We start from the raw sequence: 25,686 nt of genomic DNA on the forward strand, positions 1-25,686 counted from the left end.
CAGCTGTCAATTTAGGCTCTACCGTAGAGCTTGAGGGAATGCTCAGTACATCTTCCCTAATTGACAGGCCTCTGAATAAAGACATGTCAATCAGTCAAGTTCAAAGACACAATGGTGCACCCGAGGAACAGAATCACTTGGTGTTTACACCTCATCCAAGCTTCATATATCAATGGATACATTGTCCATTTATAATCTGATTAACCCTATTGCAAAACTTCTTCATTCTGACTAATCTGCCAATCAACAACTAATTTTGTGTCTTGCAGATAGCTGTGCTCATGCCTCTATCTTTTAATTTAGTGAGGAAAGGCAGCTTCCATATTAACTCGAGTTATTTTTCAGGCACTGTTATCTTTTCTATCTAATGTCATGAAAATAAATGAGTGTAAATTCTCAGACTGTGCATTTCTGATGGGAGCACATATCGTAAAATCACATGCATGCCTTAAAAATCTGTTTACAAAATGTGATGGGGTTAAAGAGATGCATCACTTTACTTCTTGTTGTCACATTTCTGTGTCAACTGTTTTCTGATTATAATTTCCTATGTCCATGGCCCGTAATGTGCGGCCCCTATCAGTGCGCACGAGGTGTGTATGTGCCCATAAGGGCCCCGCAAGTTCTGGGTTTTCACACACGAAGCGCATGTGCGGAAACCTCGAACTTGCGATCTTGACAGATCCAATACATCTCCAGAAAAAGGGCCTCCGCGGGCGAAGAGTTCTGCCCAGTGAATGTCTGTGAAATTTTTGCACAAGGCCTGTTTTTATTAGCGTGTTTAAAAAAACATAAAAATAAATTTTATTCAATCATTTATACATTAAAAAAACCTGTACAATAAGATACATTTATTTTTAGCCCTTTTAAAATATTTACATTTATTATTCAAAAAAATTTTTGTTTTAAATATTTAATTCAATGGCATTTTAATTAATTTTAAATATGTAATGCTGTTTTTTTAAATTATTTGATGTGCAGATGTATTTTTGGGGGTATTCCCATTCATGCATATGGATATTCCGTACATACGGAGTCCCCATAATCATGAATGGGGATTCCCCTCTTTTATTGGTGGGCTGGCCCATGTGATCCCAAGAGCGCTTGCGAACTGCATGCACCCATGGGACACGTGGGCCTCTGCCCAGGACCACAAAGCACCATACCTCCCGCGGGAAGCCTTTGACTGCAAATTCAGGGCCCATGTGTAAGCTTGTTACATCATAATTACACAATCTGACCACTTGGTTGCTTTGTGTTCAATCTGTGAATCGCAGAGTTTCTGCTTGCCAGAGCTCGGAGCTGAGGGAGCTGGGCAGGGTCGCCAAAGGTGCCAGAGTCAGAGGAACTTAGAATTTGGGTGGGGGCGGGGGTGGGTAGTAGGGCTAGAAGAGGTTACAGAGACAGAGAGGGAAGAGACCACAAAGGGATTAAACATAAGGATGTTAATTTTACATTTGAGGCACTGGGAGAACTGGGAACAAATATAACGATGGCAGGAGCGGTGGGCATGGTGAGCGGGACGTGAAGGATAGGATACACGCAGCAGAGTTTTGGATGCGCTTTGGATTATGGAGAGTGGAAGATAGGAAGTCAGCCAGGAGAGCATTGCAATAATAGAGTCTGGAGTTGACAGGCATGGTTGTGGATTTCAGCAGCAGATGGCCTGAGGTAGGGATGGAGGTGGGCAATATTACAAAGATCTTTGTGATTAGGAGGATATAGAGTTAGATGTTCAGCTCTGGATGAAATATGACACTGAGGTTGCGAACAGTCTGCTTTGACCTCAGCCAGTGGCCGGGGAGAGAGATGGAATGGGTGGCGAAAATACGGAGTTTGTGATGGGTGTCCAAGATGATGGTTTTGATCTTCCCAGTGCTTAACTGAAGGAAATTGTGGCTCTTCCAAGACTGGATGTCAAACAAGTAGTGGAAGAACACAAAGTCAGTGGAGGGGATGATAATGATGGTGAAGAGGTAGAGCTGTGTGTCATCAGCATATATGTGGGAGCTGAACCATGTCTTCAGATGATGTCATCAAGGATGAAGAAGGGGCTTAGAACAGATCCTTGACGGACTCTGGAGGTAACGGTGTGGGGATAGGAAGAGAAGCCATTGCTGAAAATGTTTTAGCTTTGAATGGATAGGTAAGAATGAAACTGAGCAAGTGTAGTTCCACTGAGCTGGACAATGAAGGCAAGGCGTTGGAGGAGGATGATGTGGTCGACTATGTCCAAGGCTGCAAAGAGGTTGAGGACAGCAAGGAGAGAAAATGCACTTCAATCTCACAGTCACAGATTATGGCATTTGTGAATTCGATTTGGGCCAATTCCTGGCTGTGGCAGGGCAGAAATCTGATTGGAGAGTTGCAAATGTAGAGTTCTGGAAAAGATGGGCTGGATTAAGGTGACAAGACGTTTCTTTGGAGAAGAACGGGAGATTGGAGATGGGGTGGTAGTTTACAGGACAGAACTACTGAATACCTGGGAGCTGAAGAGTAGGAGTGTGGTTCTGAATTGCCACATACTCTTCAGTGGTCAAAAAGGACATCTTAAACAGCAGCTCACAGTCCACCATTCATCCCAGGTTTTGAAGCTGCTGGAGAAAAACATTTTGAATGTTATCCCTTCTTTCCTCTACAGTGCCATTGTGAAGCTAAGAACATAAGATAAGAACATAAGAATTAGCAGCAGGAGCAGACCATATGGCCCCTCGAGTCTGCTCCACCATTCAATAAGATCATGGTGATCATCGACCTCAACCCCACTTTCCTGCCCGATCTCCATATCACTTGATTCCCTTAGAATCCAAATATCTATCTATCTCAGCCTTGAATATACTCAAAGACTCAGAATCCACAGCCCTCTGGGGCAGAAAATTCCAAAGATTCACAACCCTCTGAATGAAGAAATTCCTCCTCATCTCGGTCTTAAATGATCGACCACTGATCCTGAGACTATGCCCCCTACTTCTAGACATTCCATCCACGGGAAACAACCTCTCAGCATTTACCCCGTCAACCCCCTTCAGAATCCTGTATGTTTCAATGAGATCACCTCTCACATTCTTCTAAACTCCAGAGAGTATAAGCCCATTCTACGCAATCTCTCATCATAAGACAGCCCTCTCATCCCAGGAATCAATCTAGTGAACCTTTGTGTTGTGTATGTATATACCCTGTACACTCAATGTACAGCTACATAAGACCAATGAATGTATCTTTACATTATATACAATATGCCTGTACCACCAGAGCGTGCAACTGGTGGAGACCTAGAGGTCACCTGCACACCGCAGGTAACCAGGTATAAAAGGAAGCCCACCTTACTGTAACCTCATTCAGGAGCTGCAATAAATGGACTAAGGTCACAACAGTTCAAGTGTAATACCTTACCTCGTGGAGTCATTACTAGAGTGCTTACAGACACTACACTTTGGTGCACCACCTCCAAGGCAAATATATCCTTCCTTAGCTAAGGAGACCAAAACTCTGCACAGTACTCCAGGCGTGATCTCACCAAGGCCCTGTACAATTGTAGCAAGACTTCCTTACTCTCGTACTCCAACCCCCTTGCAATAAAAGCTAGCATACCATTTGCCTTCCTTATTGTTTGCTGTACCTGCATGCTAGCTTTCTGTGTTCCTGGCATGAGGACACCCAAATCTCTCTGAATGCCAACATTTAAAAGTATCTCACTATTTAAAAAATATTCTGTTTTTCTATTCTTCCTACCAAAGTGAATAACCTTACATTTCCCTACATTATACTCCATCTGCTACCTTGCTGCTCATTTAGTTAATCTATCTATATCCCTTTGCAGACTCTTTGTATTCTCCTCACAGCTTACTGTCCCACCTAGCTTTGTATCATCAGCAAACTTGGATACTTTACACTCAGTCCCTTCACCTAGGTCATTAATATAGATTGTAAATAGCCAAGGCCCCAGCACTGATCCTTGCGGCACCCCACTAGTTACAGCCTGCCAACCTGAAAATGATCCGTTTATCCCTACTCTCTGCTTTCTATCCATTAACCAATCCTCTATCCATGCTAATACATTCCTTCCAATCCCATGAGCCCCTATCTTGTGTTGTAACTTTTTATGTGGGACCTTATCGAATGCCTTTTGGAAATCCAAATATACTACATCCACTAGTTCCCCTTTATCTACCCTACTAGTTACATCTTCAAAAACTGTAATAAATTTGTCAAACATGATTTCCCTTTCATAAATCCATGTTGACTCTGCGTTATCGTGATTTTCTAAGTGCCCTGATACCACTTCCTCAACAATTGAGTCTAGTATTTTCCTGATGACTGATGTCAGGCTAACTGGCCTGTAGTTCCCTGTTTTCTCTCTCCTTCCTTTCTTGAATAGTGGTGTTACATTTGCTACCTTCCAATCAGCTGGGACCATTCTAAAATCTAAGGAATTTTGGAAGATCAGAACCAATGCGTTCACTATCTCTGCAGCCACCTCTTTTAGAACCCTGGGATGTAGCCCGTCAGGTCCAGGGGCTTTGTCAGCTTTTAGTCCCATAAGTTTCTCTAGTACTTTTTCTCTACTTATATTAAGTATGTTAAGTTCCTCATTCTCATTAGATCCTTGGTTTCCTACCATTTTTGTATGCTTTTTGTCTCTTCTACTGTGAAGACAGATACAAAATATTTATTTAACGTTTCCGCCATTTCTTTATTCTGCACAATAATTTCTCCTGTCTCAGCCTCTAAGGGACCAATATTTACTTTTGTTACTCTCTTCTTTTTTACATACTTGTAGACGCTCTTCCAATCTATTTTTAGATTTCTTGCTAGTTTTCTCTCATAGTCTATTTTTTCCCTTTTTTCAATTTTGTGGTCATCCTTTGCTGATTTCTGAAACTCTCCAAATCCTCAGGCTTATTATTATTATTCACAACATTATAAGCTTCTTCTTTCAATCTAATGTTATCCTTAACTTCTTTAGTTAGCCATGGATGGATCACTTTTCCCGTGGAGTTTTTGCTTCTCAATGAAATGTATTTTTGTTGAGAATTATGAAATATTTCTTTAAATGCTAGCCACTGCTTATCTATTTAATCTATTTTTCCAATCTTCCTTAGCCAACTCACCCCTCATACCTATGTAATTGGCTTTATTTAAGTTTAAGACTAGTTTCGGACAGGTAAGTAATTCCTAAACTTAATATGAAATTCTATCATATTATGATCACTCTGCTCCAAAGGATCCTTTGCTATGAGATTGCTAATTATCCCTGTCTCATTACACAATACAAGATCTAAAATAGCCTGTTCCCTGGTTGGTTCCATGAAGTATTGTTCTAGGAAACTCTCCCGCATGCATTCCATGAACTCGTCTGCCAGATTGTCTTTGCCAATTTGTTTGTCCAGGCTAGATGAAGATTAAAGTCCCCCACGATTATTGATTATCTTTGTTACAAGCTCCTACTATTTGTTGATCAGTATTCTGCCCAATGATATAACCACTGTTAGGGAACCTGTAAGAATGTACAGACCCTTAAATCTTCTATATATAAAAATGCTCTGCCAGGCCAAAAGACTTTTTGAAGTAAAATAAAGTTGTTGAATATAACCGACTGTCTTTCACTGATAAATGGAGGTGTACGACCAACTTTGATAGGCCTCACGAAAAAGCAGCAAACATTTGTTGAGCAAATGTATTTGTTGAACTTGTAAACTGTTTTGTGAGTTCAAAAGCTGTGCTAAGGTGGTTGAGCCGCACGCGGGACTCCCAGATAAACAAATCCCTTTTATCTGGAGACAAGTACCAGACCAAGCATCTCCAACAAAGAGGCCACAAGTTCGGAATACAACATTTGGGGCTAAAGGAAGGGGACAGACCTTGGGAATTCTGCAAAAACAGGACACAAGTTAATGATGTGTATTGGACCAAATGGTTTTCTGCTCATTTCTGTAAGTGAACAGCTGGGAATTTGACATGGGCAGCTAACAGGTGACGATGGGCACAGGATGTGTATGTTTGAAAGATTGACAGCTCAGTCCGAGAGGCGGGAGTTCGTGGCGTTGGTGAGGCCTATAAAGGCCCATCGGCAGCGAGAGGCGGCGGCAGTCCGAGAGGCAGGAGTTCGTGGCATTGGTGAGGCCTATAAAGGCCCAGCGGCAGCGAGAGGCGGTGGCAGCCCGCGAGGCGGGAGTTCGTGGCGTTGGTGAGGCCTATAAAGGCCAGCCGGTGCAGCTGCAGCGGGGAGAGAAGGCAAAAAAGAAGTAGAAACAAATCAAAAGGTGACGTCACAGCCAAGGGGGTAAGTGATTGGCTGGTGATTGGTGAGTAGCTTTTATTTTTTTTTATATCAGTAAGTAACCGTTTAACATTGTTGTTAACAATTTCAGGGTATCTAAGGGTTAAGACATGGCAGGAGAGCTCGGTCACGTGATATGCTCCTCCTGTACCATGTGGGAACTCAGGGACACTTCTGGTGTCCCTGACGACTACATCTGCGGGAAGTGTATCCGCCTCCAGCTCCTGACGGACCGCGTTGCGGAATTGGAGCTGAGGGTGGATTCACTCTGAAGCATCCACGATGCTGAGAATGACGTGAATAGCACGTGTAGCGAGTTGGTCTTTCCGCAGGTGAAGAGTCCACAGCCAGCTAGGGAATGGAAGACCAGCAGGAAGAGCAGTACAAGGAAGGTAGTGCAGGGGTCCCATGCGGTCATCCCCCTTCAAAACAGATACACTGCTTTGAGTACTGTTGAGGGGGATGACTCATCAGGGGAGGGCAGCAGCAGCCAAGTTCATGGCACCGTGGCTGGCTCTGTTGCACAGGAGGGCAGGAAAAAGAGTGGGAGAGTGATAGTGATAGGGGATTCAATTGTAAGGGGAATAGATAGGCGTTTCTGCGGCCGCAACCGAGACTCCAGGATGGAGTCCTGGTGCAAGGGTCAAGGGTGTCTCGGAGCGGGTGCAGGACATTCTAAAAAGAGAGGAAGAACAGCCAGTTGTCATGGTGCACATTGGTACCAACGACATAGGTTAAAAAAAGGGATGAGGTCCTAAGAGACGAATTGAAGGAGCTAGGAGCTAAATTAAAAAGTAGGACCTCAAAAGTAGTAATCTCGGGATTGCTATCAGTGCCACGTGCTAGTCAGAGTAGGAATCGCAGGATAGCTCAGATGAATACGTGGCTTGAGCAGTGGTGCAGCAGGGAGGGATTCAAATTCCTGGGGCATTGGAACCGGTTCTGGGGGAGGTGGGACCAGTACAAATCGGACGGTCTGCACCTGGGCAGGACCGGAACCAATGTCTTTGGGGGAGTGTTTGCTAGTGCTGTTGGGGAGGAGTTAAACTAATATGGCAGGGGGATGGGAACCAATGCAGGGAGACAGAGGGAAACAAAAAGGAGACAAAAGCAAAAGACAGAAAGCAGATGAGTAAAAGTGGAGGGCAGAGAAACCCAAGGCAAAAAACAAAAAGGGCCGCTGAATATAAAGGGGCTGCAGAAGGGGTCAAAACTAAAAATCATGGTTTAAAAACTAGGATTAAAACACTCAATCTAAATGCACGCAGCATTCGAAATAAAGTAAATGAGTTTGACGGCACAAATCATTACAAATGCGTATGATTTGGTGGGCATTACAGAAACGTGATTGCAGGTGGCCAAGACTGGGAATTAAACATACAGGGGTATCTGACGATTCGGAAAGATAGACAAGAAGGGAAAGGAGGTGGGGCAGCTCTGTTAATAAAGGATGATATCAGGGCAGTTGTGAGAGACGATATTGGCTCTAATGAACAAAATGTTGAATCATTGTGGGTGGAGATTAGAGATAGTAAGGGGAAAAAGTCACTTGTGGGCGTAGTTTATAGGCCCCCAAATAATAATTATTGCCTGCCCCACTGTGAGGTTAAGGGAATAATGGAGGCATGTGAAAAAGGAATGGCAGTAGTCATGGGGGATTTTAACCTACATATCGATTGGTCAACTCAAATCGCACATGGTCGCCTGGAGGAGGAATTCATAGAATGCATACGGGATTATAAGAACATAAGAACATAAGAATTAGGAACAGGAGTAGGCCATCTAGCCCCTCGAGCCTGCTCCGCCATTCAATAAGATCATGGCTGATCTGGTCGTGGACTCAGCTCCACTTACCCGCCCTCTCCCCGTAATCCTTAATTCCCTTATTGCTTAAAAATCTATCTATCTTTGACTTGAATACATTCAATGAGCTAGCCTCAACTGCTTCCTTGGGCAGAGAATTCCACAGATTCACAACCGTCTAGGAGAAGAAATTCTTTCTCAACTCGGTTTTAAATTGGCTCCTCCGTATTTTCAGGCTGTGCCCCCTAGTTCTAGTCTCCCCCACCAATGGAAACAACCTCTCTGCCTCTATCCTGTCTATCCCTTTCATGATTTTAAATGTTTCTATAAGATCACCCCTCATCCTTCTGAATTCCAACGAGTAAAGACCCAGTCTACTCAATCTATCATCATAAGGTAACCCCCTCATTTCCGGAATCAGCCTAGTGAATCGTCTCTGTATCCCTTCCAAAGCTAGTATATCCTTTCTTAAGTAAGGTGACCAAAACGGCACGCAGTACTCCAGGTGCGGCCTTACCAATACCTTATACAGTTGCAGCAAGACCTCCCTGCTTTTGTACTCCATCCCTCTCGCAATGAAGGCCAACATTCCATTCGCCTTCCGATTACCTGCTGTACTTGCAAACTAACCTTTTGGGATTCATGCACAAGGACCCCCAGGTCCCTCTGCACCACAGCATGTTGTAATTTCTCCCCATTCAAATAATATTCCCTTTTACTGTTTTTTTTCCCAAGGTGGATGACCTCACACTTTCCGACATTGTATTCCATCTGCAAACCTTAGCCCATTCGCTTAACTTATCCAAATCTCCTTGCAGCCTCTCTGAGTCCTCTACACAACCCGCTTTCCCAATAATCTTAGTGTCATCTGCAAATTTTGTTGCACTACACTCTGTCCCCTCTTCTAGGTCATCTATGTAAACAGTTGTGGTCCCAGCACTGATCCCTGTGGCACACCACTAACCACTGATTTCCAACCGGAAAAGTACCCATTTATCCCGACTCTCTGCTTTCTGTTCGCCAGCCAATTCTCTATCCATGCTAATACATTTCCTCTGACTCCGCGTGCCTTTATCTTCTGCAGTAACCTTTTGTGTGGCACCTTATCGAATGCCTTTTGGAAATCTAAATACACCACATCCATCGGTACATCTCTATCCACCATGTTCACTATATCCTCAAAGAATTCCAGTAAGTTAGTTAAACATGATTTCCCTTTCATGAATCCATGCTGCGTCTGCTTGATTGCACTATTCCTATCTAGATGTTTGATAGTTTCAAGCATTTTCCCCACTACAGATGTTAAACTAACCGACCTAAAGTTACCTGCCTTTTGTCTGCCCCCTTTTTTAAACAGAGGTGTTAAATTAGCTGCTTTCCAATCTGCTGGTACCTCCCCAGAGTCCAGAGAATTTTGGTAGATTATAACAAATGTATCTGCTATAACTTCTGCCATCTCTTTCAATACCCTGGGATGCATTTCATCAGGACCAGGGGACTTGTCTACGTTGAGTCCCATTAGCCTGTCCAGCACTACCCCCCTAGTGATAGTGATTGTCTCAAGGTCCTCCCTTCCCACATTCCTGTGGCCTGCAAATTTTGGCATGGTTTTTGTGTCTTCCACTGTGAAGACGGAAGCAAAATAATTGTTTAAGGTCTCAGCCATTTCCACATTTCCCATTATTAAATCCCCCTTTTCATCTTCTAAGGGACCAACATTTACTTTAGTCACTCTTTTCTGTTTTATATATCTGTAAAAGCTTTTACTATCTGTTTTTATGTTTTGCGCAAGTTTACCTTCGTAATCTATCTTCCCTTTCTTTATTGCTTTTTTAGTCATTCTTTGCTGTTGCTTAAAATTTTCCCAATCCTCTAGTTTCCCACTAACCTTGGCCACCTTATACGCATTGGTCTTTGATTTGATACTCTCCTTTATTTCCTTGGTTATCCACGGCTGGTTATTCCTTCTCTTGCCGCTCTTCTTTTTCACTGGAATATATTTTTGTTGCGCACTATGAAAGAGCTCCTTAAAAGTTCTCCACTGTTCCTCAATTGTGCCACCGTTTAGTCCTTGTTTCCAGTCTAATTTAGCCAACTCTGCCCTCATCCCACTGTAGTCCCCTTTGTTTAAGCATAGTATGCTCGTTTCTGACACAACTTCCTCATCCTCAATCTGTATTACAAATTCAACCATATTGTGATCACTCATTCCGAGAGAATCTTTGACTAGGAGATCGTTTATTTTTCCTGTCTCATTACACAGGACCAGATCTAAGATGGCTTGCTCCCTTGTAGGTTCTGTTACATACTGTTCTCAGAAACAATCCCGCATGCATTCTATGAATTCCTCCTCCAGGCTACCCCATGCGTTTTGATTTGATTGTTTCTCAGAACAGTATGTAACAGAACCTACAAGGGAGCAAGCTATCTTAGATCTGGTCCTGTGTAATGAGACAGGAAAAATAAACGATCTCCTAGTAAAAGATCCTCTCGGAATGAGTGATCACAGTATGGTTGAATTTGTAATACAGATTGAGGGTGTGGAAGTTGTGTCAGAAACGAGCGTACTATGCTTAAACAAAGGGGACTACAGTGGGATGAGGGCAGAGTTGGCTAAAGTAGATTGGAAACACAGACTAAACAGTGGCACAATTGAGGAACAGTGGAGGACTTTTAAGGAGCTCTTTCATAGTGCTCAACAAAAATATATTCCAGTGAAAAAGAAGGGCGGTAAGAGAAGGGATAACCAGCCGTGGATAACCAAGGAAATAAAGGAGAGTATCAAATCAAAGACCAATGCGTATAAGGTGGCCAAGGTTTGTGGGAAACTAGAGGATTGGGAAAATTTTAAGCAACAGCAAAGAATGACTAAAAAAGCAATAAAGCAAGGAAAGATAGATTACGAAGGTAAACTTGCGCAAAACATAAAAACAGATAGTAAAAGCTTTTACAGATATATAAAACGGAAAAGAATGACTAAAGTAAATGTTGGTCCCTTAGAAGATGAGAAGGGAAATTTAATAATGGGAAATGTGGAAATGTCTGAGACCTAAAACAATTATTTTGCTTCTGTCTTCACAGTGGAAGACACAAAAACCATGCCAAAAATTGCTGGTCACAGGAATGTGGGAAGGGAGGACCTTGAGACAATCACTAACACTAGCGGGGTAGTGCTGGACAGGCTAATGGGACTCAACGTAGACAAGTCCCCTGGTCCTGATGAAATGCATCCCAGGGTATTAAAAGAGATGGCAGAAGTTATAGCAGATGCATTCGTTAAAATCTACCAAAATTCTCTGGACTCTGGGGAGGTACCAGCGGATTGGAAAGCAGCTAATGTAACGCCTCTGTTTAAAAAAGGGGGCAGACAAAAGGCAGGTAACTTTAGGCCGGTTAGTTTAACATCTGTAGTGGGGAAAATGCTTGAAACTATCATTAAGGAAGAAATAGCGGGACATCTAGATAGGAATAGTGCAATCAAGCAGACGCAGCATGGATTCATGAAGGGGAAATCATGTTTAACTAATTTACTGGAATTCTTTGAGGATATAACGAGCATGGTGGATAGAGGTGTACCGATGGATGTGGTGTATTTAGATTTCCAAAAGGCATTCGATAAGGTGCCACACAAAAGGTTACTGCAGAAGATAAAGGTACGCGGAGTCAGAGGAAATGTATCAGCGTGGATAGAGAATTGGCTGGCGAACAGAAAGCAGAGAGTCGGGATAAATGGGTCCTTTTCGGGTTGGAAATCGGTGGTTAGTGGTGTGCCACAGGGATCGGTGCTGGGACCACAACTGTTTACAATATACATAGATGACCTGGAAGAGGGGAAAGAGTGTAGTGTAACAAAATTTGCAGATGACACTAAGATTAATGGGAAAGCTGGTTGTGTGGAGGACACAGAGAGGCTGCAAAGAGATTTGGATAGGTTAAGCTAATGGGCTAAGTTTTGGCAGATGGAATACAATGTCGGAAAGTGTGAGGTCATCCACCTTGGGAAAAAAAACAGTAAAAGGGAATATTATTTGAATGGGGAGAAATTACAACATGCTGTGGTGCAGAGGGACCTGGGGGTCCTTGTGCATGAATCCCAAAAAGTTAGTTTGCAGGCGCAGCAGGTAATCAGGAAGGCGAATGGAATGTTGGCCTTCATTGCGAGAGGGATGGAGTACAAAAGCAGGGAGGTCCTCCTGCAACTGTATAGCGTATTGGTAAGGCCGCACCTGGAGTACTGCGTGCAGTTTTGGTCACCTTACTTAAGGAAGGATATACTGGCTTTGGAGAGGGTACAGAGACGACTCACTAGGCTGATTCCGGAGATGAGGGGGTTACCTTATGATGATAGATTGAGTAGACTGGGTCTTTACTCGTTGGAGTTCAGAGGGATGAGGGGTGACCTTATAGAAACATTTAAAATCATGAAAGGGATAGACAAGATAGAGGCAGAGAGGTTGATTCCATTGGTAGGGGAAACTAGAACTAGGGGGCACAGCCTCAAAATACGGGGGAGCCAATTTAAAACCGAGTTGAGAAGGAATTTCTTCTCCCAGAGGGTTGTGAATCTGTGGAATTCTCTGCCCAAGGAAACAGTTGAGGCTAGCTCATTGAATGTATTCAAGTCACAGATAGATAGATTTTTAACTAATAAGGGAATTAAGGGTTACATGGAGAGGGCGGGTCAGTGGAGCTGAGTCCACGGCCAGATCAGCCATGATCTTATTGAATGGCGGAGCAGGCTCGAGGGGCTAGATGGCCTACTCCTGTTCCTAATTCTATGTTCTTATGTTGTTATGTTGTTATGTTCAAGCAACTGAAGTCGAACATTGGAGGAACACCTCTCATAATCCCTGAATGATTGATTTACTGAGAAGGACAAATAACTGTGCAAAAGACAGTGACTGAAAGATATCAGCACTGCAGTTGGAAGGATTGGCCTGGCCAGTCATCTCGCCTACAAGGACCTATAATCAATGCTGGACTGATCATCTGCGGGTGGTTGTATGTATGAAGTCTTCTAACATTATTGGTGTACTGCTCGAACTGTGATTGGAGTTTTGAATCTGTCTTGAGAAAAATAAAATGTTAAAGGCACTTATGTAATTTCTCATAAGTCCAAAGTCTGAACTTTATAAACTGTTAGACGGGGTGAGGGGTAATTACACATGTCTTACAGGCCTATATACTACTCCCACCAATGTTTTCATCCCCTTGTTATTCCTTATCTCTACCCATACTGCTTCTACTTCCTGATCTTCTGAGCCAAGATCCTTTCTCTCTACTGCCCTTATGTCATCCTTTATTAATAGGGATATCCCCTCCTTTTTCATTCTGCTTGTCTTTTCAAAATATCAAGTACCCTGGAACATTTAGATCCCAACCATAGTCATCTTTCAACCACACCTCTGTTATGGTTCCACTATGATAACAATCACGCAGTGTGAAAGCGAGCTTCTACACAAAATTAGACTCACTTTTAAAGCACAGTACAGCATAGAACTAGTAGACATGAATCTTTCTTTAGAAGAGTTAGAATTAAGTTAGATTTCATATTAATACCTTTACCTTCAATACCACCGACACATAACTTTGGCTCCAAATTCCATTAAATCAATCGCACATGACGCTGTTTACAGCCAGATTGCCTACATGTCCTACCCAATACTTATATCAGTGATCATCCAGGGAATTTGTCCAATTAAGTGAGGACACTAGTGCAGTAAAGTAATCTGACAGCTCATGAGTACAAACAAATACAAACTCTCCTGGTCCAGTTTCTGATAACATTGCAAAGCTGAGCAACTGACCAAATTCTTTTTTTTGTTGAAGATTAACCAAATCACGTCAGTCAACAGTTGTAATATCTTATTCATTGTTTTTTCAACTCAACCATGTGACACAAAAAACAAGTACTGTAACTATTGTAAAATTAATAAAACACACACCCACCACTATCAGCACTATACAGACATTCCACCCGCAGTGATGAATGTCATCATGTACATATTTTAATTAACTTCTGAAACTATCTCAGGAAAAGAATAATGAACCATTCGTTAAATTGTACACAACTGACCTTAATTTGTCTAATCTTTCACTGTCAGTCTGGGGTGAAACCTCTTATTTTGCCATGAAACCAGTACATCAATGATAGGTTTTCATTACACCCTACCAGAGACTACCTGATGTAACAGAGATATTTCCAGACAGTTCACAGGCATTTTCAAGGTCACTTCAGCATGGGATCATTGAAACCATGTAGAAGCCAGTCAACCAACTGCAACATCAAGAGCATCATAACATGGTGTTAAATGCTTTGGAACAGATGCAAAACATTTATGCTGAAGAGGAATAGTCCTTTGCCATCTGAAATATAGAGTGAAGCTAATTTGTGTGGGGGCACTCAGTGAGGGGAACTTTAGCATGGTGAAGCGCATGGGTTAAGGTATGGAACATAAGAACATAGAAATAGGAGCAGGAGTAGGCCATTTGGCCCCTTGAGCCTGCTCCGCCATTCAATAAGATCATGGCTGATCTGATCCTGGCCTCAACTCCACTTCCCTGTCCACTTCCCATAACCCTTGACTTCCTTATCATTCAAAAATCTGTCTATCTCCACCTTAAACATATTCAAAGACCCAGCCTCCACAGCTCCCTGGGGTAGAGAATTCCAAAGATTCACAAGCCTCTGAGAGAAGAAATTCCTCCTCATTTCTGTCTTAAATGGGTAACCCCTTATTCTGAAACTGTGCCCCCTCGTTCTAGAATCCCCATGAGGGGAAACATCCTCTCTGCATCTACCCTGTCAATTCCCTCAGAATCTTATGTTTCAATAAGATCACCTCTCATTCTTCTAAACTCCAATGAGTATAGGCCCAACCTGTTCAACCTGTTTTCATATGACAACCCCTTCATCTCAGGAATCAACATCGTGAACCTTCTCTGAACCGCCTCCAATGCAAGTATATCTTTTCTTAAATAAGGAGACCAAAACTGTATGCAGTAGTCCAGGTGTGGCCTCACCAATACCCTGTACAGTTGTAGCAGGACTTCTCTGCTTTTATACTCCATCCCCCTTGCAATAAAGGCCAACATTCCATTTGCCATCCTGATTACTTGCTGTACCTGCATGCTAACTTTTTGTGTTTCATGTACAAGAACCCTCAGATCCCTCCATACTGCGTGAAAACCAAACTATCGGCCTATGTGGTCCCACTGAAGTGCGAGTATCTGAGCTGGTGCATGGTATGCATGAGTCCTGCGACAGTATACCCTCAGAAGGATTCAGCTCCTCTGAGGAATCATCATCGGTGACCTCCATTGACTTCTGCTGCATGCATGAAGCCCCTGTCGGAGATAAAAGACATGAATGAGACCTGGCAAGTTAAGAATATGTGGCAAGTTATCATTATGAAGATGATCATATTTCACTCGCTGTTGAAATCAAATCAACATGCTTGATTATTGTACGACATGTGGGTTGCTGATATTTAATGGTGTCAACAGGTAGCTGGTAGATCCCCATCTCTGACGGCCAGGGATGGCGAAACTCCAGCACCACCTCCTCCACACTTGTGAGTTCTGAGATGTTTGGAGGACCACCTCCTGCAATGAGGGAAAAAATAGACTTATGAGTGAGTATAATGGCATGTGTTTAGCCAATGGATTGCGTACATATGGTGAGGGTGAGTATCAGAGAAAGTCATGGAATTATATAAGTTGAGGGTGAGTGGGAGTGGTGTATGGATAAATGGGGATGTGAGGAAGTGCACTGGCATAGAGGGATGTGTGCACCTTCAAGGTAATTGGGTGTGAGGAGCGATAAGAACATAAGAAATAGGAACAGGAGTAAGCCGTATGGCCCATCAAGCCTGCTCTGCCATTCAATAAGATCATGGCTGATCTAATCATGGACTCAGCTCCACTTCCCCGCCCGCTCCCCATAACCCCTTATCCCCTTATCGTTTAAGAAACTATCTATTTTTGTCTTAAATTTATTCAATGTCCCAGCTTCCACAGCTCTCTGAGGCAGCGAATTCCACAGATTTACAACCCTCTGAGAGAAGAAATTTCTCCTCATCTCAGTTTTAAAAGGGCGGCCCCTTATTCTAAGATCGTGCCCTCTAGTTCTAGTCTCCCCCATCAATGGAAACATCCTCTCTGCATCCACCTTGTCAAGCCCTCTCATAATCTTATACATTTCAATAAGATCACCTCTCATTCTTCTGAATTCCAATGAGTAGAGGCCCAACCTACTCACCTTTCCTCATAAGTCAACCCCCTCATCCCCGGAATCAACGTAGTGAACCTCCTCCAAAGCAAGTATATCCTTTCGTAAATATGGAAACCAAAACTGCACGCCGCATTCCAGGTGTGGCCTCACCAATACCTTATATAGCTGTAGCAAGACTTCCCTGCTTTTATACTCCATCCCCTTTGCAATAAAGGCCAAGATACCATTGGCCTTCCTGATCACTTGCTGAGCGGGTTGGGTGATGCGGACAGTAGGATGCAGGTAAATGTGTAACTTTCCTGACCTGGTTAGGTCATTAAACCATTTCCTGTATTGCATTCTGGAACATGGCACTATGCTCCTCCTGCTCACCTACTGGGCAACCACCAAACACACCTTCTTTGTTTCTGCCATAGGTTTTCTCCTTTCATTTCTGGGGATTAGTATGCCCCTCCGGCTCCTCACAACCCCCAGCAACACATCAAGGGAGGCATCAGTGAACCAGCCTTACAGCGTTTTGAAATCACTCTGGAACTTTTTTTTCTCTTCTTCTCTTCTTCCCAACTCCAATTCCTCCAAATTGCATCTTTGGATTGGCCCTTTAAATATTGGATTTGAGATCGAAACCCGGAAGTAAAATTATAATGAGGTGGTCGAGTTAAAAAGCGATTGATAGATGCGCTGATCATACTTCCAGGTTTCCCACGCTATATCGAACTCCCCCATTCCCAGCATGTCTCCTCCTTAATATCGGGGCTGGTGCCTCTAACAAAGATGTGCATATTTTTTATACTGCATAGGTGCTTCTAATTGCCAGTATGCTGGTTGATGTGAATAAATAAATGCTGTATTAGATGGTACTAAGGAGTGAATCGCCAGTAAAGTTTCTGATTGGCTGTTCGATGGGTGCAAATCCTTGGAATTCATCTCAGGAAATATCTTATATGTAAAGTTCCATGTGGGAACATAAGAACATAAGAATTAAGAGCTGAAGTAGGCCATTCGGCCCTTCAAGCCTGCTCCATCATTCAAGAAGATCGTAGCTGAACTTTTACATTAACTTCACTTTACCACCCGATCTCCATAATCCCTTGATTCCCTTAGTGCCCAAAAATCTATCGATCTTAGTCTTGAATATACTCATCGACTGAGCATCCACAGCCCTCTGGGGTAGAGAAGTCCAAAGATTCACAACTCTGAGTGAAGAAATTTCTCCTCATCTCAGTAGTAAATGGCTGACCCCTTATCCTGAGACTATGCTCCTTAGTTCTAGACTGTCCAGCCAGGGGAAACAGCATCTCAGCATCTACCCTGCAAAGCCCTCAAAAAATTTATGTTTCAATGGCCTGGAATTTGTGGTCAATGGTGAAGTGACAGCGCTTGCTGTTAACCTTGAAGAAAGCTGCCCAGAGACAGAGCAATCTCTGCAGTGTGAAGTTCAGCACTCCTGACCTTTGTTTGAATCTGCCACCAAATCAAGTGAACCACTTGTGTCCAGCAACCATGATGTCATCAAGCAGACTGAACAGCCAATCACATTGAAGAATTTGCACAGACAGCAATCCAGGAAATAAAATGTACAGATTCGAATTTACTTTTTATAAATTTTACAGAAAGCAAAATAAAGATTGGGACATACACAGAATTAAGGTAGAAGTTGAAATATCAAACAAACTTTCAAAGCACATCGAAGGCCTCGGACCACAATTTTTTTTAACGAAAGTACCTGGTGGTCCTGAGTCAACAAACACTTGCTCTCTGAGACCTAGATGCGCAGCCCAGCATAAAGGCCCACGTATTCCAGGAGTATATGTGCATCCTGGGATCACGTGGGCCTGGACCACCAATCACAATGTAGTATTCTCATTGATAGCAATGGGAGCTCCGAGCTCTCATTAATATTAATGAGAATACCACTAAAATCAAATAAAACAAAAACATAAATTAAAAAAACACTTCACTTTTTAAAAATTAATAGAAATTCTCTAAATATTTTAGAGAAATTTTTTTTGATAATTAAACAAAATGTTTTAATAATGTTCAAAATAAACTTACCTTCATAGACAGGGTTTTTAATATAAAATAAGTAATAACATTTATTTTTCTATCTATTAAAACTCATAGGACTATATTTTACACTTTTGCACAGATCGCCCAAAAATGGGTAGTATTTCTGGCGGTGGGCGGTAAAAATGTTCAGATCGCCCCTAGTCTCCAGTTTTGAAATTGGGCGTTACCGCGAGCGACATGAAATGGGCGGTAGCGTTAAATCTCTCTGACCTTCTACCGTAAAGTGTCGCCGTCCTTAGCAATGGCATGGCAGCGCTCGATTCCCGCAATTCAGGAGGTCAAGGGTTATAAAAAAAGGGTTAAAAAGAAATTTGAGGATGTAACTAGCAGAGTGGACAAGAGGGAACCAGTGGATGTGGTGTATTTGGACTTTCAGAAAGCTTTTGACAAGGTTCTGCACAAGAAATTGTTGTGCAAAATCAAAGCACATGGTATTGGGGGTAATATACTGACGTGGATAGGGAACTAACTGGTTGGCAGACAGAAAGCAGAGAGTCGGCATAAACGGGTCTTGTTCAGAATGGCAGGCAGTGACTAGTGGAGTGCCGCAGGGCTCAGTGCTGGGACCCCAGCTCTTTACAATATATATTAGCGATTTGGATGAAGGGATAGAGTGTAATATCTCCAAGTTTGCAGATGACACTAAACTGGGTGGCGGTATGAGCTGTGAGGAGGACGCTAAGAGGCTGCAGGGTGACTTGGACAGGTTAAGGGAGTGGGCAAATGCATGGCAGATGCAGTATAATGTGGATAAATGTGAGGTTATCCATTTTGGGGGCAAAAACACGAAGGCAGAATATTATCTGAATGGCAGCAGACTAGGAAAAGGGGAGGTGCAACGAGACCTGGGTGTCATGGTTCATCAATCACTGAAAGTTGGCATGCAGGTACAGCAGGCGGTAAAGAAGGCAAATGGTATGATGGCCTTCATAGCTAGGGGATTTGAATACAGGAGCAGGGAGGTCTTACTACAGTTGTACAGGGCATTAGTGAGGCCTCACCTGGAATATTGTGTTCAGTTTTGGTCTCCTAGTCTGAGGAAGGACGTTCTTGCTATTGAGGGATTGCAGCGAAGGTTCACCAGACTGATTCCCGGGATGGCTGGGCTGTCATATGAGGAGAGACTGGATCAACTGGGCCTTTATTCACTGGAGTTTAGAAGGATGAGAGGGGATCTCATAGAAACATATAAGATTCTGACGGGACTGGACAGGTTAGATGCGGGAAGAATGTTCCCGATGTTGGAGAAGTCCAGAACCAGGGGCCATAGTCTTAGGATAAGGGGTAGGCCATTTAGGACTGAGATGAGGAGAAACTTCTTCACTCAGAGAGTTGTTAACCTGTGGAATTCCCTGCCGCAGAGAGTTGATGCCAGTTCACTGGATATATTCAAGAGGGAGTTAGATATGGCCCTTGCGGCTAAGGGGATCAAGGGGTATGGAGAGAAAGCAGGAAAGGGGTACTGAGCGAATGATCAGCCATGATCTTATTGAATGGCGCTGCAGGCTCGAAGGGACGAATGGCCTACTTCTGCACCTATTTTCTATGTTTCTATGTTTCTAAGGGTTATCATGACATACGCAGAAGAGGAGACAGAGAGAGAGGGAGCTGAGAGGGACTGAACACGTGTCTGGGTTTGGTGTGGCTGCTCTGGGAGGAAGGAGGGAGAGCTTAGAGTTTTAGAGCAAATAGAAAAACAAAAATTAGCTGTTACCAGCCAGATATTTGCCCGAATTTGGCCTATAATGGAGGGAGATGAGGAGGCATCACAGCACACTGTGGAGACTGACGCTGGCGAGAGCAGTGAATTGTGAGAGGAGCACATTGGAGAGCGCAAAAGAGCGAGGAGGTTCTCGGACGAGCAGGAGGTCAAGTCACGCTGGGGTGATTTGACCCAGGGAGAGCATGGGAAGCCCATCCCAAAGGCCTACCAGAAGATATGGGCTGAGATAGCAGAGGTGGACTCGTCGGCGACCAACGAGGTTCGTGAGGTCAACCAATGCCGCAAACGATGGAACGTCCTTGTGGAATCCACAAGAGTAAGTATTACATTTACTTACATGTACTTATGTATTTATATAATTTGATTTGTAAGAGTCATGAGTGACTATCGTCAGATGTGAGGTCTTTCACTTTTACTGGGAATGTTTTACTCAAAGCCTGCGGTCACGGTGTACGTCTTCAGGTAAAGGATGATAATGATCATAATAATCATGACTACATCTGTCGGTTATGTGTGGTATAAGTCACTGTGACAGTACCTAGCAATGATATCACGCAATGATCTCATGCCATGTTGTCCTGTCACCTTTTACAGAAGAAGCGCTATCGACGATGAGGTCCGTGCAGAGGCGAACTGGTGGCGGGGCCGCGAGTCCCCAGCGACATCACAGAGATGGAGGAGCGAGTGCTTGCACTCGTGGGGAAGCACACTCAGACAGCCACGGAAGCATCTGCAGACCCTGAAGTGATACCACGCGAGGAAAGTTTACACCATTGCGGGATGTAAAGTCAATAGATGCCACACCCACTCATACCTGAACAATCATATCTGATAGATGATTTCTAAAATTGTTATAGAAATAATGCTGGCCTAATGAAAATCATTGCAATGCAGAATGTGTTGATGGTCATGAAATGTGATGTCTATGATGATTTTAATAGCGGTGGTGCTTTTGTCGTGCATATGCTGTGTGTAGCGCTGTAATCACTTTGTGACCCTAGCACCCCCTTCTCCTCTAATAACCTCATTTGTGTTTTGCAGCTCAGCCAGCAGCGCGTCCCAAGGCAAGACCACAGAGGCCAGAAGGTGGGGGGCATGGGGACGGACTCGCCGGATGATCCTACATCTGGTGCTGAGGAGCTCCGATTCTCACCCGTCAATCCACTGGGTCTGTTCTCTATGGATGAGAGCGCGGACTTCGAAGAACCTGCATCGCCACGCTCCAGAAGCCATTTCACCCCAAGGCCATCTAGTGCTCCTCCAGTCATTCCCGCCTTCACTCAGGAGGTACCGGCCCCAAGTACCTCACCACAGGGCACCCCATTTGTCCCCAGGACAGCGCTGACCCCGCTGAGGTTTCGTGAACGTGGCAGGTCTGGTCCACGAGCGCCACATGAGAGCGGAGAGATGGTACAGTTGTCCAGGAGGACTGTGGACATTGGTGGCCAGCTCATCGAAGCATTGGGGGGCATATCCCGACAACTGGCGACCATGACCGAGTAAATTCCGCACATGGTGGAGGCACTGGAGCTGGTAGCCAGGAACACTGCTGGCACAGGCCTCCCAGTGGTCCCAGAGCGCAGCACTCCATCCCTAGGTTCCGCACCACCACTGTGAACGACAGATGAGAGACAGGACCAAGATCCTGCTTCTGGATCCGAGAATGTTCTCCCCTCAGCACCCCCACTCCTATACCCGTCCAATCACAACCTCTGCCTTCATCCCTCTCAATGAGGCATTGCCTGAGGAGCTCTTCGGCCAGGTGGCGTAGAGCGAGGAGGGGAAGGTGTAGAGGTCGGGAGAAGAAGAGGAGCGCGGAAGGAAAGTGAGGTGCAGATCCGCAGGTGATGTTGTGTTATATCTCCATTTGGGTGTATGCAATTTGTTGTAATGTATGGGGGAGGGGGCCATCCTCCTGCTTTGCATTTGTGTTCTGTGTTGCTGGACATGTTGACCATTTGATTGATGTCAATGGTCGAAAAAGTGAGGTGTCGGCGGGGGTTGGATGTTTTTGGCCATCATACTTATGATTTCAGACCAATGTTGGTATAAGTTTTTTTAACCTTGTTGCGCATTGTCTCAGATAGCTGGACTGTCACCCACTGGTAATTCCTTAACATGAAAGGGTTAAATAAAACTTAACTTTAATCAACGTAAACTTTAACTGGCACCAAGGTGATGGCCACTATTGATGTCTGAGCTGCACACACACAGCAGTGTGTCAGCGTTGTCACTCACAGCAACGTTCTTTCAGGCAAATCGTTCAGAAATCAGCAAGAGTCTTAAAGCTATGTAGCCACCACGGGCCCTTTCCTGGGTCTGGAGGGGGGCGTGGGCATGGTTACCTAGTCAGCCTGATTGTCTGGCCCTAGGTTAGCATCCGGCCCCTCGTCCTCCTCTTCCTCTGTCTCCTGAGGTGGAGCATCAGTCCCTTCTGGTAATTTTTGCCCTTCCTGATAGCCAGGTTGTGCAGCATGGAGCACAATTTCGCTACTTGCTCAGGGTTGTATTGTACCTCCCCTCCTGAGTGGTCCTGGCATCAGAAGTGCTGCTTAAGCACAGTTATTGTTTTGTAGATCACATTGCATGTGTCTCTGTGGCTCTGGTTGTATCACTTCTCGGCCTCGTTGTGGGTGTCACACAGGGGGGATCATCAGCCAAGTGGCTAGGCCATATCGGTTGTCACCAAGCATCCAGCATTGCCCTTGTGGCTGACTCTTAAACATGCCACGCAGGATGTGAGCCTCATTGAAGCTGTCCGGACATTTGGCATTCACTGTCATTATGATCTGGTTGTGGTCGACAACTAGTTGGACCTTCAGGAAGTGAAATCCTTTTCTGTTACGAGAAAGCTCTGGGTCCTGAGAAGGTGCCTGCATGGGGATGTGAGTGCACCGTATTGCTCCCTGCACTCTGGGGAACATAGCAATGTGGTAGAATACCCCAGCCCTGTCAGTCTGAGCCTCCATGGTCATGGGGAAGCTGATAAAGTCCATCCTTCGCGTGTACAGGGCCTCTGTGACTTGTCTAATGCAGCGATGTGTGGCATGATGAGACAGAGAGGAAATCTCGACCAGGGAGGCCCGAAAGGAACCGGATGCGTAGAAAGACAGTGCCACGATGACCTTGACCTCGACCGACACTGATGTCCTGATGGCAGGCTGCATATGTGGCCTGATGAGCTCGCATATTTCATTGATCACCACCTTGTGGAAGCGGAGTCTCCGAAGACAGGTGTGCTCGGACACGTTGAGGTAAGACCTCGTCTCCCTGTAAGTGTGGGGTGTGTATGGTCTGGACCTCCTCCTCATTCTGCACGTCTTAAATTGGGCACATAATGTTGTGCATCACACATTGAGCCATTTTAAACCTGCAATTTAAAAAATGGCGCCCACACTGCTGTGATTCGTTCAGAAGAGTTCCACTTTTTCTGAGTATTGTTTTGGGAAAGCGATATTGTGGGTGAGGTGTGTGCGAGGTGGTGAAAGTGACGCTGGACGATATCCTGGTCGTTACTTTCGGCAAATGTGATCTTTACGCCCAAAAAAAGTGCACGGTCGGTATTATTGAATCTCGGCATTAATTACGTGCGGAAAGTAACGCTGGCCAATATAATGGCCGTCGGTTTTGGCCATTCTGATGATTCCGCCCAAAAAAGTGGGTGGGCGATATTATTTTTTCCACGCACATGGGGAAAGTAACACTTGGTGATAAGTATCCGAAAAATGCCCGTCAGTTTCAATTTTTTGGCTAAATGGGCGCTATCTTGGCGTTATATGTCACTTTAGCGGTAGAATGGACGTTAAGTGGGCATTATGCATGCAAAAAAAAGTGTAAAATCTAGTCCATGGGCTGGTAAAAGGGGGAGAGAGCGTGGGTACCGGGGGGGGGGGGGCGAGAGAGCGTGGGTACCGGGGGGGGGGGGCGAGAGAGCGTGGGTACCGGGGGGGGGGGGGGGGAGAGAGCGTGGGTACCGGGGGGGGGGAAGATAGCATGGGTACCGGGGGTGGAGAGAGAGCGTGGGTACCGTTGGGGTGGGGGGGGAGAGAGCGTGGGTACCGGGGGGGGGGGAGAGAGCGTGGGTACCGGGGGGGGAGGGGAGAGAGCGTGGGTACCGGGGCGGGGGGAGAGAGAGCGTGGGTACCGGTGGGGGGGGGGGAAGAGAGCGTGGGTACCGGTGGGGGGGGGGGAAGAGAGCGTGGGTACCGGGGCGGGGGGAGAGAGAGCGTGGGTACCGGTGGGGGGGGGGGGGGAGAGAGCGTGGGTACCGGGTGGTGGGGGTGAGAGAGAGCGTGGGTACCGGGGGGGGGGGAGAGAGCGTGGGTACCGGGGGGGGAGGGGAGAGAGCGTGGGTACCGGGGGGGGGGGAGAGAGCGTGGGTACCAGAGGGGGGGGAGAGAGCGTGGGTACCGGGTTGGGGGGGGGGGGAAGAGAGCGTGTGTACCGGGGGGGGAGAGAGAGTGTGGGTACCGGGTTGGGGGGGGAGAGAGCGTGGGTACCAGAGGGGGGGGAGAGAGCGTGGGTACCGGGTTGGGGGGGGGGGGAAGAGAGCGTGTGTACCGGGGGGGGAGAGAGAGTGTGGGTACCGGGTTGGGGGGGGAGAGAGCGTGGGTACCAGAGGGGGGGGAGAGAGCTTGGGTACCGGGGGGGGAGAGAGAGTGTGGGTACCGGGTTGGGGGGGGGGGGAAGAGAGCGTGTGTACCGGGGGGGGAGAGAGAGTGTGGGTACCGGGTTGGGGGGGGGGGAAGAGAGCGTGTGTACCGGGGGGGGAGAGAGAGTGTGGGTACCGGGTTGGGGGGGGAGAGAGCGTGGGTACCGGGTTGGGGGGAGAGAGAGTGTGGGTACCGGGTTGGGGGGAGAGAGAGCGTGGGTACCGCGGGGGGGGAAGCGTGGCAACAGGTGGAGGGGGGAGCGTGGCAAGGGATGGAGGAGCGTGGGTTGGGGGGGACTCAATGATCGAAGGGCCGGAGGAGGGAGCGTGGGTTGGAGGGAGGCGTGGGTTGGAGGGAGCATAGGTTGGGGGGAGCGTGGGTTGGGGGGTACTCAATGATCGAAGGGCCGGAGGAGGGAGCGTGGGTTGGAGGGAGGCGTGGGTTGGAGGGAGCATAGGTTGGGGGGAGCGTGGGTTGGGGGGCACTCAATGATCGAAGGGCCGGAGGAGAGAGCAGGGGTGCCTCCTTCCAGCCTCTCCCCCACCCCTCCCACACACACACCCCACCCCCCACACCCCCCTCCCACGCCCCCACACACACACCCCCCCCACCCCCCCACACCCTTCCACCCTCCCACCCCCACACACACCCTCCCCACACACACACCCGCCCACACACACCCCCCCCACACACACACACCCACATACACATCCTGCCCCTCCCACCCCCCCCCCACACTCACCCCTTCCCACCCCCCCCACACACTCATAACCCCTCCCACCCCCCCACGCACAAAACACACCCTCCCACCCCCCCCCCACACACACACACACCCCACCCCTCCCACACACCCCCCCCCCACTCCCACACATATACACACACCACACACACACACCCGCACCCCTCACTGTCAGATACAGAGAGA

General features: G+C 46.0%; 1 protein-coding gene across 1 annotated transcript in view; it reads left to right on the forward strand.

The window, feature by feature from the left end:
- The first annotated feature begins 2,152 nt into the window (after window positions 1–2,152).
- LOC139281542 (sodium- and chloride-dependent GABA transporter 2-like) overlaps window positions 2,153–25,686 on the forward strand; it is a 119,241-nt gene continuing 95,707 nt past the window's right edge. The window contains exon 1 of the mRNA XM_070901708.1: window positions 2,153–2,248. Within this exon, the coding sequence (XP_070757809.1) occupies window positions 2,153–2,248 (96 nt within the window). The remainder of the gene's footprint in view (window positions 2,249–25,686) is intronic.

Source organism: Pristiophorus japonicus, chromosome 15 (assembly GCF_044704955.1).
Source record: "Pristiophorus japonicus isolate sPriJap1 chromosome 15, sPriJap1.hap1, whole genome shotgun sequence".
Classification (NCBI taxonomy): Eukaryota; Metazoa; Chordata; class Chondrichthyes; family Pristiophoridae; genus Pristiophorus; species Pristiophorus japonicus.